We start from the raw sequence: 15,418 nt of genomic DNA on the forward strand, positions 1-15,418 counted from the left end.
CCTGCTAATGTTTCAGTAGCTTACTGATGAGCAGGCGATTTATGAAACTTACTAAATACGCTGGGAGAGGGGTATACGGGAGGGGTTCTTGTGAACCTCAAGTTATGGTTTCTGGAACATAACTATTACAATAGTACCTGTTGTGTACTTCAGAGTGTTTACACTTAAGAAGTGGCACCAAAAGTTTCGTTTTCAGTGCTATATCAGATATCACACTTACGAATGGTAAAATTGATTTTAAAAAAAAGCACGTACATAAGAGCAATAGCATTCAAATGAGTCATTGCACATCACTCTTATAAGTTCTGCTAGCCCAATAGCCCCAGCTTTTCCATCTGAGACACGACACCAAAAGTGCCGTTTTTAGTACCATTTGGAACTTGCTGATGGTGGAATTTGTATGAAAGACGTAGATATGAGCAGTATCTTTTATATGAAATATAAAAGATTTGTCTACGATGTTCTGGTAGCCTGCCACCCCTTGAGAAGTGGCACAAAAAGAGAAGTGCCATTTTAGAAGTGCCATATGGCACTTACAGAAGGTGGAATTTATAAAAAAACACGTAGAAATGAGAAATAGTTTTTGAATAAGCCATTAAGCATCTCTCTATGATGTTCTAGTAGCCTGCTAGGCCTATTGAAAAAAAAAACGAAAAAAAAACGGGAAACAGATCAGTGCTACCGATGCAAAAAATTGATTTTCCTTGTTGTTCAGGGAGGCGGACTGTAATTTCCCTTTGTAAGGTTTTCGACCATGAGGATTCCAATGGTACACTTTTCATTTTGATCTGACGCCATTTTGGAGGGGTTTAAGCCTTTTTTTCGAAATCACCATAAATTACTTTTCGCAATAAACTTTTACTTTTAATACGAACCGAAATAATAGTTAACATCCCTGAGTCAGTGTCGGATGGCAATTTTTTTTCAAATAGCGTTTTTTAACTTTGTTACTATGGGCTGTGGTTCGCAGCTATCGCTGCAACCATGATACCTTGCCGGGACATGCTTTAAAAATTGAGCCTAGAAAATGACTGAAAAAAAAACACCGCATACTGATCCAATATTCTCGATACGATACCTGCGATACTAATACGCCCGATACCCATACTCACGATATCGATACGCCCGATACCACATACAGCCCTTCCCCAGGGACTATGGAGGGCCATAACATCATCAAAACCATATATATTGGACCTTTGAACTATGTTAAACAAAATGGCTATCTCAAAATTTTTATAGAACTAGTTGGGGGGGAGGCGGCCTGTAGGGAAGGGGGAGGGGGCTATTTGCCCTCCAATCTTTTTGGTCACTTAAAAAGGACAGAAGCAAATTTAATTTCCGTTCGAATGAGTCATTAAACATCTCTCTATAATGTTCTGGTCATTCGCTAGCCCTGGTGACAAAAAAGGAGGCACATCAGTGCTACCCATGCAAAAAAAGTCATTTTCCTTGGTGTTCGAGTCGGGGGACTGTAATTATCCTTCAAAAGGTTTTGGACCATGCTGATTCTTATCGATCTGACGCTATTTTCAAGGGGTTTCGGGCTCTTTTTCGAAATCATTATAAACTTCTTTTCCCAATAAACTTTTACTTTAAAGATTAACCGAAACAATAGCTACCATTCCTGATTCAGTGTCAGATGACAAATTTTTTCTCACTTCGCAGTTTTTTAGAAAACGTGTTTTTCAACGTATGATTACTATGGGCTGTGGTTCGCTCTTCACTAGGTTGCAGCTGCCGCTGCAAACATGATACACAGTTGATTTGTATTTTGCATTTATTGTTTTTTTCTTTACTGTGACATAGCTAGTACCATAAAAGACAAGGGGATATACTTTGTTCTAGGTCGTAGGATCTTTTGAAGAATCAATAGAGTAATCATAGGCATTTCGTATTGAATACCCGGGCACTTCGTATCGAAGGAGTTGTCGTAGAAAGTTCGAAAAGGGCTGATTCGATTGGAAATTGGAGCGGCTAGTGCCGTTTTTAATAGTAGAAAGTGATTGGAGGGAAATTACCCCCCCCCCCGCCCATCATTCCCCCAAACACATCCAATCAAAGTTTTGCGATAGCCATTTAGTTCAGCTTATTTGACTTCCACATAGAAAATATTTTTTTCAAGGGGACACTCCCCCACAACCCTAGGGGCAAGGGTTTTCATTTATGCCTTGAGGGCAAATAAGAACAATGTTGGCACAAGATAATTTTCCTTTAGAGCAGGGCACTTCTTATCGAAGAAGTTGTCATAGAAACTTCGAAACGGGCTCATTCAGTTGGAAATTGGAGTGGCTTGTGCCCTTTTTAATGGTCGAAAGTGATTGGAGGGCAACTAGCCCCCCCCCCACACCAAGCATTTCCCCAATCAAAATTTTGAGATAGTTATTTTGTTCAACGTAGCTGATTTCCAGATAGAAAATATGTTTTTGAGGAGGACACTCCCCCACAACCCTCGGGGCAAGGGTTTTAAGTTATGCCCTGGGGGTATATAAGGTTTTTATAGAAGGCGTTGTCGTAGAAACTTCAAAAAAAGCTCATTCGATTGGAAATTCAAAGGAATAGTGCCCTTTTTAATAGTCGAAAGTGATTGGAGGACAAATAGCCCCCCCCACGCCCATTATTCCCCCAAACACATCCAATCAAAATTTTTAGATAACCATTTTGTACAGCATGGTTGATTTCCAAGTAGAAATTATTTTTTTGAGGAGGACACTCCCCCACAGCCTTCAGGGCAAGGGTTGTAAGTTATGCCCTGGGGGCAAATCAGGTTTTCATAGAAAGTGTTGTTGTGGAAACTTCAGAAAAGGCTCTTTCGATTAAAAATTTAAAGGGCTAGTCCTCTTTTTAATAGTTGAAAGTTATTTGAGGGCGATTTACCCTCTTCTCACGCACACCTTTTCCCAAAACACATCTAATCTAAATTTTGATATCGTTATTTTCATCAACTTAGTTTTAAATTCTGTAAATTAGGTCTTTGAGGATAACAATCCCCTCAAAGCCCTGAGGACAAGGGTTGTCAGTTATACCGTAGGAGTATATAAAGTTTTTACAGAACGCGCTTTCATAAAAGCTTAAAAAATGGCACGTTTCATTAAAAATAGAAATGACTAGTGCCCTTTTTAATGGCCAACAGTAATAGGAGGGTAACTAACACCCCTTCCACGCCAACCATTTGTCCAAACACATCCAATCAAAATTTTTAGATAGCCATTTTGTTCCACGCAGTTAAAGTTCAGCAAATTATACCTTTGAGCAGGACACTCTCCCCACAGTCTTTAGGGCAAGGGTTATAATTTATGCCCTGGGGGCATATTATTTTTTATTGAAATCTTTGTCGTAGAAACTTGAAAAAGGGGTCATTCGATTGGAAATTCAAAGATCTAGTGCCCTTTTTAATAGTAGAAAGTGATTTGAGGGGAACTAGCCCCCCTTTCTCGCCCACCTTTTCCCGAAACACATCCAATCAAAATTTTTAGATAGCCATTTTGTTCAGTATTGTGGATTTTCAAATAGAAATTATGTTTTTGAGGAGGACACTCCCCTACAGCCCTCCGGGCAAGAGTTGTAAGTTATGCCCTGGCAGCATATAAGGTTTTTATAGAACGCGTCGTCGTAGAAACTTCAAAAAGGGCTCATTCGATTGGAAATTGAAATGGCTAGTGTTCTTTTTAATAGTCGAAAGTGATTGGAAAGCAACTAACACCCTTCTAAGCCCACCATTTCCCCAAACATATCCAATCAAAAGTTTTAGATAGCCATTTTGTTCCACGCAGTTTAAAGTTCAGGAAATTATACCTTTGATCAGGACACTCCCCCCACAGTCTTCAGGGCAAGGGTTATAAGTTATGCCCTGAAGGTATATAAGATTTTTATTGAAATGCTTTTCGTAGAAACTAGAAAAAGGGCTCATTCGATTGAAAATTCAAAGGGCTGGTGCCCTTTTTAATAGTTGAAAGCGATTTGAGGGCAACTAACCCCCCTCTCACGCCCGTCTTTTCCCCAAACACATCCAGTCAAAATGTTTAGATAGCCATTTTATTCAATGTAATTGAAAGTTTTGGAAATTAGGTCTTTAAGGATGACAATCCATCCCCCCCACCACCCTCAGGGCAAGTTATGCCCTGGTTGTAAGTTATGCCCTGGGAGCATGAAATTTACCCATTAATTTAGTATTTATAATTTTAAAAAAGATTATTAAGAAAGCTTTTCTTTTGTCTAATTTGCCGTTTTTAAAAATTGATGCGTATAATAAGAAGGCGAGATGGACTAATTATTTTAATAGTACAACTAGCTCAAGATGTTATAGCCTAGATATGATTTTTGATCTACTAGAATTTGTTCTATTTAATACTTATATAAAATTTAATGGCAATCTATATTATCAAAGTAATGGAATTCCTATGGGGGGGTAATGCCAGTCCAGTTATAGCGGACCTATTTTTAAATTATTTAGAATACGATTATATGACGGATAAAATGAATCCAAGTAATATAAAGTACTTTCTCTCAAATAATAAAATATATTTAGATGACCTTTTGGTGATAAATTGTTCAAATTTTTTAGAGATTGCAAGTAAAACATATTCACCAGACTTAAAGCTGGAATCCAGTAATGGAAATGGCAAATATGACCATTTTCTAGATTTAGAGATTAATGTGGTAACTAATAATACAATAAATTTTAAAATATATAATAAAACAGACGATTTTAATTTTAAAATAGTTAATTTTCCATTTCCAAAAAGTAATATTCATTCAAATATAACATATTCATCGTATTTTTCCCAACTATTTAGATATGCGAGAATTTGTACTAATTACATCGATTTTAGAAATAGATGTATGTTACTTAGCAAAAAGCTAATCATAAGAGGTTTTTCCGCCAATAAACTTGCTTGGCACTTTAAAAAGCTTTGTTTTAAGTATAATCAGCTTTTACATAAGTATAATAAAAGTTATCAAGATATCTTAAAAGATATTTTACGGTAACTTGTTGACGGAATTGGTTTATCTTCCCGGTTGTTGAGGATTGGATTGCGACATTTGTGGTAAAGATTAGGGTGGAATACTCGGAATCTAATTCTTAGAATGTGAATGAAAGTGAAACTTTTCCGGTTGGAGGACTATTGTTATTTATTTTTGTGTATTTAAATGGGTTGAAGTTCGGCTGTCAGTTTTATTTCAAGGTTGGTTAAGAATGTTTGAAAAAAGTTTTTTTGGATATATATTTTTATTTTTTGGATGTTTTGGATTTTTTTTATGTTTATTTCATTGGTGGCACTGTATAGGGGTATGCCAGATTATTGCATGGCGCGCTCAAATTGCCTGGGTAATGAAATTTAAGCGCCGAAACCCATTTAGGCAATGAGTTTTCATCTGACGAGCCCCGATTAATGGCGATCACCTTGGGAATATAATGTTTTTGTAGATTTAAGGTGCTATAGCTTGGTTTTGGAACATTGACGTATGCTTATTGATGCTGATTTTGCTCTATTTTAGACTTGATTTTCGGACTGTCGGATTGGTTATACTGTTTTGTCCTGGGGAACTGGATGGATGAGTAGGGTCTAGACCTTGTTCAAGTGCTCATTTATTTCAGTTACTAAGGTAGGAAGACAGTTTTTTTTTTTTTTTTTTTTTTTTTTTTTTTTTTTTTTTTTTGCCAGGTGATTACCGTAATACACTATAGAAAGCTGTTGTAGAAATTTCAGAAAGGGCTCATTTGATTGGAAATTGAAATTGCCCTTTTTAATAGTCGAAAGTGAGTTGAGAATAATTAACCCCCCCTCTCACGCCCACCAGTTCCCCAAACACATTCAATCAAAGTATAGAGATAACGATTTTGTTCAACATAGTTGAAAGTTCTGGATATTTAAGGATGAAAAACCCCCCAGAGTCCCCAGGGCGAAGGTTGTAAGTTATGCCCTGGGGGCATATAAGGTTTTTAACGATAGAGCTGTCTTAAAAACTTCAAAAGGGGTTCATTCAATTGTAAATTGAGAGGGCTAGTGCCCTTTTTAATAGTTGGAAGTAATTGGAGATTAACTAACCCCCCTCTCACGTTCACCATTCCCCCAAACACATCAAATCAAAATTTTCAGATAGCCATTTTGTTTAACGTAGTTGAAAGTTCTGGAAATTAGGTCTTAGAGGATGGTAACCACCCTCACAGCCCTTAGGGTAAGGGTTGAAATTTATGCCCTGGGGGCATATAAGGTGTTTATAGGAAGTGTTGTAAAAGATCAAAAAGGGCTAATTCGATTGGAAATCAAAAGGCCTAGTGCCCTTTTTAATAGTCGAAAGTGATTGGAAGGCTTCAAATTTTTATAGTAAAGGTCGATGTGGGTGTAATGTATTATTTTTTTGTTGTTGTTGTTGTTTGAACCAGGGCACCTGGTATCGAAGGAGTTGTCGTAGGAACTTCGAAAAGGGCTCATTCGATTGAAAATAGAAAGTGATGATGGCCTTTTTAATAGTCGAAAGTAATTGGAGGGGAACTAATCCCCCTCCAACACCCACCCTCCCATTTGACTTTATGTTTAAAAACTAAATGTTGCCATAAGATTAAATCAAAATGCACTTTGTTAATGCTAATTCCCAATAAGGCATCTCAGGAGTATCCCAAGAACGACTGAGGGTATCATGTTCAAACTTTTGGGCCTACTTCTACTCTTAAAATTTAACCAAACCAAAATAGCGTAAGTGTATCAAAGCTATAAAAGAAAGTAAACAGATTTTTTTGCGAATGGTATCAAGTTTTTCATTTCAGGTCAACTAGAGGAGGTATGAAACTAAATTAAACATTACTATTTGGGTTCAGATTTTTAAGAGGGTGTATGTTGTTAAAAATTGCTGAAAAATTTTGTCCAGCATACAAATAGCAGGCCAAACTATAAATTCTTAAAAAAACGAAAAGATTTAAAGTATCATTTTATTTTTCTCTGAAAAGACTATGTCAACATAAAACGGTCAGAAATTAACTAAACAAAAACTTTTTTCACAAAATAAGTTTTTCAAAGAAATGTAAAGAACTCTATTTAACAAAAAATGAGCAAAAATAAAATCATATAATCTACCAAGCGTGAAACTACCACAAATCAGAATCAATAAATAAATGAAACCCAAAACGAACAGAAACTACAATAAATAACCGAGTTAAACTCAAAACGAGCATAAATTAACATAAGTTGGGCTCAAAACCCCTATGCCTTCCCAAGGCCAGAACATAATTTGCACTTTACTGAAAAAAATACAAATGAAGTTGCATTGCAGTTTAATATACATATACTGATCAAAATGTTAATATTATTTGATTTATTAAAGATATAAAAGTAAAAACATTTATGTTTTTGTTCTTGTCACGTTGTTCACAACTTGTCTCGTTGTTCTGCTGGATCAAAACTTAGGTGTATTAAAAACAAACGACTTCTTTCCAAATTTCCTTCTGACCTACTAGAATTCTGCTGTGAAAGCCAAGTTTGTTTCTGCTGATTTAGGTCTTGGCCAAATTTTGCAACGAGTCAGGGATACCTCGTTTTTGCTTCTCGTCTTTGCAGGTGTATGCATGTTTTCATTTACCTCTTGTAGTATTTATGAAGTAAGATATGAGTTGTCATTCTACAGAATTGACATTGCTGGATTAGTCTGTAGCATTTCTTAGGATGAAGGGAGGTTAGAATAATTTATCTACTCCTCCCCAATCTTTTCCCTTGAAATATCTCCGAAGGACCTCTCATTAGAATGTAGATAAATTAGGTCAAAACTACAATTTTTAAGGCTTCAAGCCTCCCACTCCCACGCACAAAAAGATCCACAGAACGTTCAACTTGTCACCTGGGTGCAACATTTAGTCTATAATACAGACTATACAGTATTGCAAGCTCCTTTCTTCTTTCTTGAAATATCTTGGCACAGATATTTCAAATCTTTCTTCTTCTTGAAATATCTTTCATATCTTTGAAAAATCTATACAGTATTGATATACTGTATAGTATACTGTATATACTGTATAGTATTGATATAGATAAAAAATCTATACAGTATTGCAAGCTCCTTTCTTCTTTCTTGAAATATCTTGGCACATATATTTCAAATCTTTCTTCTTCTTGAAATATCTTTCATATCTTTGAAAAATCTATACAGTATTGATATACTGTATAGTATACTGTATATGCTGTATAGTATTGATATAGATAAAAAATCTATACAGTATTGCAAGCTCCTTTCTTCTTTCTTGAAATATCTTGGCACAGATATTTAAAATCTTTCTTCTTCTTGAAATATCTTTCATATCTTTGAAAAATCTATACAGTATTGATATACTGTATAGTATACTGTATATGCTGTATAGTATTGATATAGATAAAAAATATATACAGTATTGCAAGCTCCTTTCTTCTTTCTTGAAATATCTTGGCACAGATATTTCAAATCTTTCTTCTTCTTGAAATATCTTTCATATCTTTGAAAAATCTATACAGTATTGATATACTGTATAGTATACTGTATATGCTGTATAGCATTGATATAGATAAAAAATCTATACAGTATTGCAAGCTCCTTTCTTCTTTCTTGAAATATCTTGGCACATATATTTCAAATCTTTCTTCTTCTTGAAATATCTTTCATATCTTTGAAAAATCTATACAGTATTGATATACTGTATAGTATACTGTATATACTGTATAGTATTGATATAGATAAAAAATCTATACAGTATTGCAAGCTCCTTTCTTCTTTCTTGAAATATCTTGGCACATATATTTCAAATCTTTCTTCTTCTTGAAATATCTTTCATATCTTTGAAAAATCTATACAGTATTGATATACTGTATAGTATACTGTATATACTGTATAGTATTGATATAGATAAAAAATCTATACAGTATTGCAAGCTCCTTTCTTCTTTCTTGAAATATCTTGGCACATATATTTCAAATCTTTCTTCTTCTTGAAATATCTTTCATATCTTTGAAAAATCTATACAGTATTGATATACTGTATAGTATACTGTATATACTGTATAGTATTGATATAGATAAAAAATCTATACAGTATTGCAAGCTCCTTTCTTCTTTCTTGAAATATCTTGGCACAGATATTTCAAATCTTTCTTCTTCTTGAAATATCTTTCATATCTTTGAAAAATCTATACAGTATTGATATACTGTATAGTATAATGTATATGCTGTATAGTATTGATATAGATAAAAAATCTATTCAGTATTGCAAGCTCCTTTCTTCTTTCTTGAAATATCTTGGCACAGATATTTCAAATCTTTCTTCTTCTTGAAATATCTTTCATATCTTTGAAAAATCTATACAGTATTGATATACTGTATAGTATAATGTATATGCTGTATAGTATTGATATAGATAAAAAATCTATACAGTATTGCAAGCTCCTTTCTTCTTTCTTGAAATATCTTGGCACAGATATTTCAAATCTTTCTTCTTCTTGAAATATCTTTCATATCTTTGAAAAATCTATACAGTATTGATATACTGTATAGTATACTGTATATACTGTATAGTATTGATATAGATAAAAAATCTATACAGTATTGCAAGCTCCTTTCTTCTTTCTTGAAATATCTTGGCACATATATTTCAAATCTTTCTTCTTCTTGAAATATCTTTCATATCTTTGAAAAATCTATACAGTATTGATATACTGTATAGTATACTGTATATGCTGTATAGTATTGATATAGATAAAAAATCTATACAGTATTGCAAGCTCCTTTCTTCTTTCTTGAAATATCTTGGCACAGATATTTCAAATCTTTCTTCTTCTTGAAATATCTTTCATATCTTTGAAAAATCTATACAGTATTGATATACTGTATAGTATACTGTATATACTGTATAGTATTGATATAGATAAAAAATCTATACAGTATTGCAAGCTCCTTTCTTCTTTCTTGAAATATCTTGGCACAGATATTTCAAATCTTTCTTCTTACCTTAAATTACCTTAAATCGCACTTGCTAGCGATAGGACGAATCCTGTGTCCGCCAGCTTCAGTGATGATAGTTAATCATCATTTGTGGCGTCCCAAATGGTGCACCACGGTTTGTTGAGCCACTCTCTATCCACTGATGACTAAAACGCATCCACGCTGGTAGAGGTTACTGTTTTTTCACTAAGGGAGTTCCACAAGCTGACAACTCTATTTGAGAAGAACTTGTTCCTTAGTCTGGTGTTGGCTGGTTTTCGGAATTGCTTTTGAGAATGACCTCGAGTTCTGTTTTAATTGTCCGGTTGAAAAAGGCCAGGAATGGTATCCTCAGAATTTAGGAGCTTGTATGCTGTAATCACATCTCCTCGTTTGCGACGATATGTTAGAGATAGTATTCTAAGCTTACGGAGATGGGATGAACAAGGGACATCATAGAGGTCTCTAATACATTTCGTTGAATAATTTTCTTGAAATATCTTTCATATCTTTGAAAAATCTATACAGTATTGATATACTGTATAGTATAATGTATATGCTGTATAGTATTGATATAGATAAAAAATCTATACAGTATTGCAAGCTCCCTTTCTTCTTTCTTGAAATATCTTGGCACAGATATTTCAAATCTTTCTTCTTCTTGAAATATCTTTCATATCTTTGAAAAATCTATACAGTATTGATATACTGTATAGTATACTGTATATACTGTATAGTATTGATATAGATAAAAAATCTATTCAGTATTGCAAGCTCCTTTCTTCTTTCTTGAAATATCTTGGCACAGATATTTCAAATCTTTCTTCTTCTTGAAATATCTTTCATATCTTTGAAAAATCTATACAGTATTGATATACTGTATAGTATAATGTATATGCTGTATAGTATTGATATAGATAAAAAATCTATACAGTATTGCAAGCTCCTTTCTTCTTTCTTGAAATATCTTGGCACAGATATTTCAAATCTTTCTTCTTCTTGAAATATCTTTCATATCTTTGAAAAATCTATACAGTATTGATATACTGTATAGTATACTGTATATACTGTATAGTATTGATATAGATAAAAAATCTATACAGTATTGCAAGCTCCTTTCTTCTTTCTTGAAATATCTTGGCACATATATTTCAAATCTTTCTTCTTCTTGAAATATCTTTCATATCTTTGAAAAATCTATACAGTATTGATATACTGTATAGTATAATGTATATGCTGTATAGTATTGATATAGATAAAAAATCTATTCAGTATTGCAAGCTCCTTTCTTCTTTCTTGAAATATCTTGGCACAGATATTTCAAATCTTTCTTCTTCTTGAAATATCTTTCATATCTTTGAAAAATCTATACAGTATTGATATACTGTATAGTATAATGTATATGCTGTATAGTATTGATATAGATAAAAAATCTATACAGTATTGCCAGCTCCTTTCTTCTTTCTTGAAATATCTTGGCACAGATATTTCAAATCTTTCTTCTTCTTGAAATATCTTTCATATCTTTGAAAAATCTATACAGTATTGATATACTGTATAGTATACTGTATATACTGTATAGTATTGATATAGATAAAAAATCTATACAGTATTGCAAGCTCCTTTCTTCTTTCTTGAAATATCTTGGCACAGATATTTCAAATCTTTCTTCTTCTTGAAATATCTTTCATATCTTTTGAAAAATCTATACAGTATTGATATACTGTATAGTATACTGTATATACTGTATAGTATTGATATAGATAAAAAATCTATACAGTATTGCAAGCTCCTTTCTTCTTTCTTGAAATATCTTGGCACAGATATTTCAAATCTTTCTTCTTCTTGAAATATCTTTCATATCTTTGAAAAATCTATACAGTATTGATATACTGTATAGTATACTGTATATACTGTATAGTATTGATATAGATAAAAAATCTATACAGTATTGCAAGCTCCTTTCTTCTTTCTTGAAATATCTTGGCACAGATATTTCAAATCTTTCTTCTTCTTGAAATATCTTTCATATCTTTGAAAAATCTATACAGTATTGATATACTGTATAGTATACTGTATATGCTGTATAGTATTGATATAGATAAAAAATCTATACAGTATTGCAAGCTCCTTTCTTCTTTCTTGAAATATCTTGGCACAGATATTTCAAATCTTTCTTCTTCTTGAAATATCTTTCATATCTTTGAAAAATCTATACAGTATTGATATACTGTATAGTATACTGTATATGCTGTATAGTATTGATATAGATAAAAAATCTATTCAGTATTGCAAGCTCCTTTCTTCTTTCTTGAAATATCTTGGCACAGATATTTCAAATCTTTCTTCTTCTTGAAATATCTTTCATATCTTTGAAAAATCTATACAGTATTGATATACTGTATAGTATACTGTATATGCTGTATAGTATTGATATAGATAAAAAATCTATACAGTATTGCAAGCTCCTTTCTTCTTTCTTGAAATATCTTGGCACATATATTTCAAATCTTTCTTCTTCTTGAAATATCTTTCATATCTTTGAAAAATCTATACAGTATTGATATACTGTATAGTATACTGTATATACTGTATAGTATTGATATAGATAAAAAATCTATACAGTATTGCAAGCTCCTTTCTTCTTTCTTGAAATATCTTGGCACAGATATTTCAAATCTTTCTTCTTCTTGAAATATCTTTCATATCTTTGAAAAATCTATACAGTATTGATATACTGTATAGTATACTGTATATGCTGTATAGAATTGATATAGATAAAAAATCTATACAGTATTGCAAGCTCCTTTCTTCTTTCTTGAAATATCTTGGCACATATATTTCAAATCTTTCTTCTTCTTGAAATATCTTTCATATCTTTGAAAAATCTATACAGTATTGATATACTGTATAGTATACTGTATATACTGTATAGCATTGATATAGATAAAAAATCTATACAGTATTGCAAGCTCCTTTCTTCTTTCTTGAAATATCTTGGCACAGATATTTCAAATCTTTCTTCTTCTTGAAATATCTTTCATATCTTTGAAAAATCTATACAGTATTGATATACTGTATAGTATACTGTATATGCTGTATAGCATTGATATAGATAAAAAATCTATACAGTATTGCAAGCTCCTTTCTTCTTTCTTGAAATATCTTGGCACATATATTTCAAATCTTTCTTCTTCTTGAAATATCTTTCATATCTTTGAAAAATCTATACAGTATTGATATACTGTATAGTATACTGTATATACTGTATAGCATTGATATAGATAAAAAATCTATACAGTATTGCAAGCTCCTTTCTTCTTTCTTGAAATATCTTGGCACAGATATTTCAAATCTTTCTTCTTCTTGAAATATCTTTCATATCTTTGAAAAATCTATACAGTATTGATATACTGTATAGTATACTGTATATGCTGTATAGTATTGATATAGATAAAAAATCTATACAGTATTGCAAGCTCCTTTCTTCTTTCTTGAAATATCTTGGCACAGACTGAGACTTTTATTATTGTATCCAAACGTCCTTCGCCACAATTTAGCGTCTCTGATAGCCCAATCCAATTCTTCTGACTAAAATTTAATCCAAAGAAAATGTGAGTATCGTGAACGGTAGCAGCTATCAGGTATTTGTGTTCAAGGGTCTCTGATTTTAGTCAGAAAAAAGTATTAATAAGGCCTTAGGGATTTGCACCTAATATCTTCGTGAGAGAGTGCTCATTAATAGCTTAAAGTTTCTCGATAATCGGTAACACTTCAGTAATGCATATAGGACACACATGGAATGTATTAGATTTTGTAAATATAGATTTACAAGATTAGCACCGGTTTTCTGAAGCAAAATGTCAAGTAAAAAAGAGTTGATTTTAGTAAGGCAATTGAGTTGATAGTTTTTTACTTGTTAAACTCTTCTTCTTATTTAACTTCTATTTTTTTTTTGTCACTGCTTAAAATACAATAAATGATTAATAAAACGTGAATAACAGTATTAAATTTGAACATTGCAAAAATGAGTACTGAAAAAATTAGCATTGAAAAATACTCGATATGAAAACTAAACAGAATTAATTCATAGCCTTCTTATGACAAGCACTGAGTGCTTACTGTTTTGGGTAAAAAAAAGACTTTCGACTCACTCATCTCACCGTTATACATTTCCATTCACGTTTCCACTATCTGTATATTCTCGCTGATCAGAAAGGCATGATACCTAAGGTGATTTGGCCAAAGGCCAAATACTCGATATGAAAGCACTCGATATGAAGACTAAAACGATTCCCAGTATATCCACCGTTACTCATCCAACCGTTATACATTTCTATTCCCCGTATATTCAGTATGGCATGGCACCAAAGGTGATCTTCGAAAGTTTGACCCGAGGCCGAAAACTCGATATGAAAAATACTGTATATGAAAACTAAAGCGATTTTACTCATAACTCTGGTTATTATTCCTACTCATCTCACCATCACACGTTTCCACTAGCTGTATATCCTCTTTTTTCAGTAAGGCATTGGACCTAAGGTGATATTCGAAAATTTGGCCCAAGGCCAAATCCTCCGTATAAAAACTAAACTGGTATCTCACCATTACACGTTTCCACTTTCTGTAAATTCTCCGCTGGTCAGTAAGGCATGATACCTAAGGTGATCTTCGAAAATTTGGCCAAAGGCCAAATACTCGATATGAAAGTACCCGATATGAAAACTAAAACGATTTTACTTATGACTTTGTATTATCCACTCACTCATCTCGCAATTAGTTTTTTCCACTTTCTGTATATCCTCACTGTTTAGGAAGACATGGTACCTAAGGTCAAATTATGGCCAGATCAATTACTGGGTTTTCAGCAGAAACAGAAAGGGTGCTTCAGCCGAAGCCTTTACTTTAAACACACTCATACTAAAGTTTTAGCAGCCTATTTGTAATTTGTGGTATCAAAAGCCCTTCAACATCAAATATCGTAGTAATTTGGTCAAAGTTGTGTGGTGGGTCGTTGTGTTGGTAGGGAAGCTTTGCGGGTCTGGGTTGAAGGATAGAAAATTTCACGACAGTGAGCTACAGTAGAACCGTTTTTGCGTATTTGTGTTTTGTTTGTATTTCAACCCATTATCTTGTATATCACATGTGTACCTATTTCTTTCAGATGTAGCTGATCGGTGGTGGTCTTGGCCTTCTGGAGACCGTGGGGACACGGAGCTTGATGCGTTTTTCAAAGAGGTAATAAGCTATTATCTGTTATACTTTAAACACTGCATGTCGTTTGAAGGTAAAATCTTCATGTTTTTTTTATATATATTATCCGTGCTATCTTGTTATGATATTTGAGGATTTTTATATTTCGTAATGATTTAAGCACTGGATAACACGAAATCAAATAGGGAGGAAAAACTTTCCTGAACTTAGATTATTCTGATGATTCAAGCATCCTAGATAAAAGTGGGAGCAATATTAATGATCTT

At 32.9% G+C, this 15,418-nt stretch overlaps 1 protein-coding gene and 1 long non-coding RNA gene across 3 annotated transcripts in view; one reads left to right on the plus strand and one right to left on the minus strand.

The window, feature by feature from the left end:
- LOC148946289 (uncharacterized) overlaps nt 1-15,418 on the minus strand; it is a 97,908-nt gene that overhangs the window by 79,103 nt on the left and 3,387 nt on the right. The gene's annotated exons all lie outside the window — the stretch shown is intronic.
- The window catches only part of LOC148946291 (uncharacterized), a 40,553-nt gene that overhangs the window by 4,518 nt on the left and 20,617 nt on the right, over nt 1-15,418 (plus strand). For both annotated transcript variants that reach the window (XM_089098354.1, XM_089098355.1), the window contains exon 2: nt 15,103-15,176. In XM_089098354.1, the coding sequence (XP_088954480.1) occupies nt 15,103-15,176 (74 nt within the window). The remainder of the gene's footprint in view (nt 1-15,102; nt 15,177-15,418) is intronic.

Source organism: Artemia sp. Qi Xiang Cuo, chromosome 12, assembly GCF_049724085.1.
Source record: "Artemia sp. Qi Xiang Cuo chromosome 12, ASM4972408v1, whole genome shotgun sequence".
Taxonomy (NCBI): Eukaryota; Metazoa; Arthropoda; class Branchiopoda; order Anostraca; family Artemiidae; genus Artemia; species Artemia sp. Qi Xiang Cuo.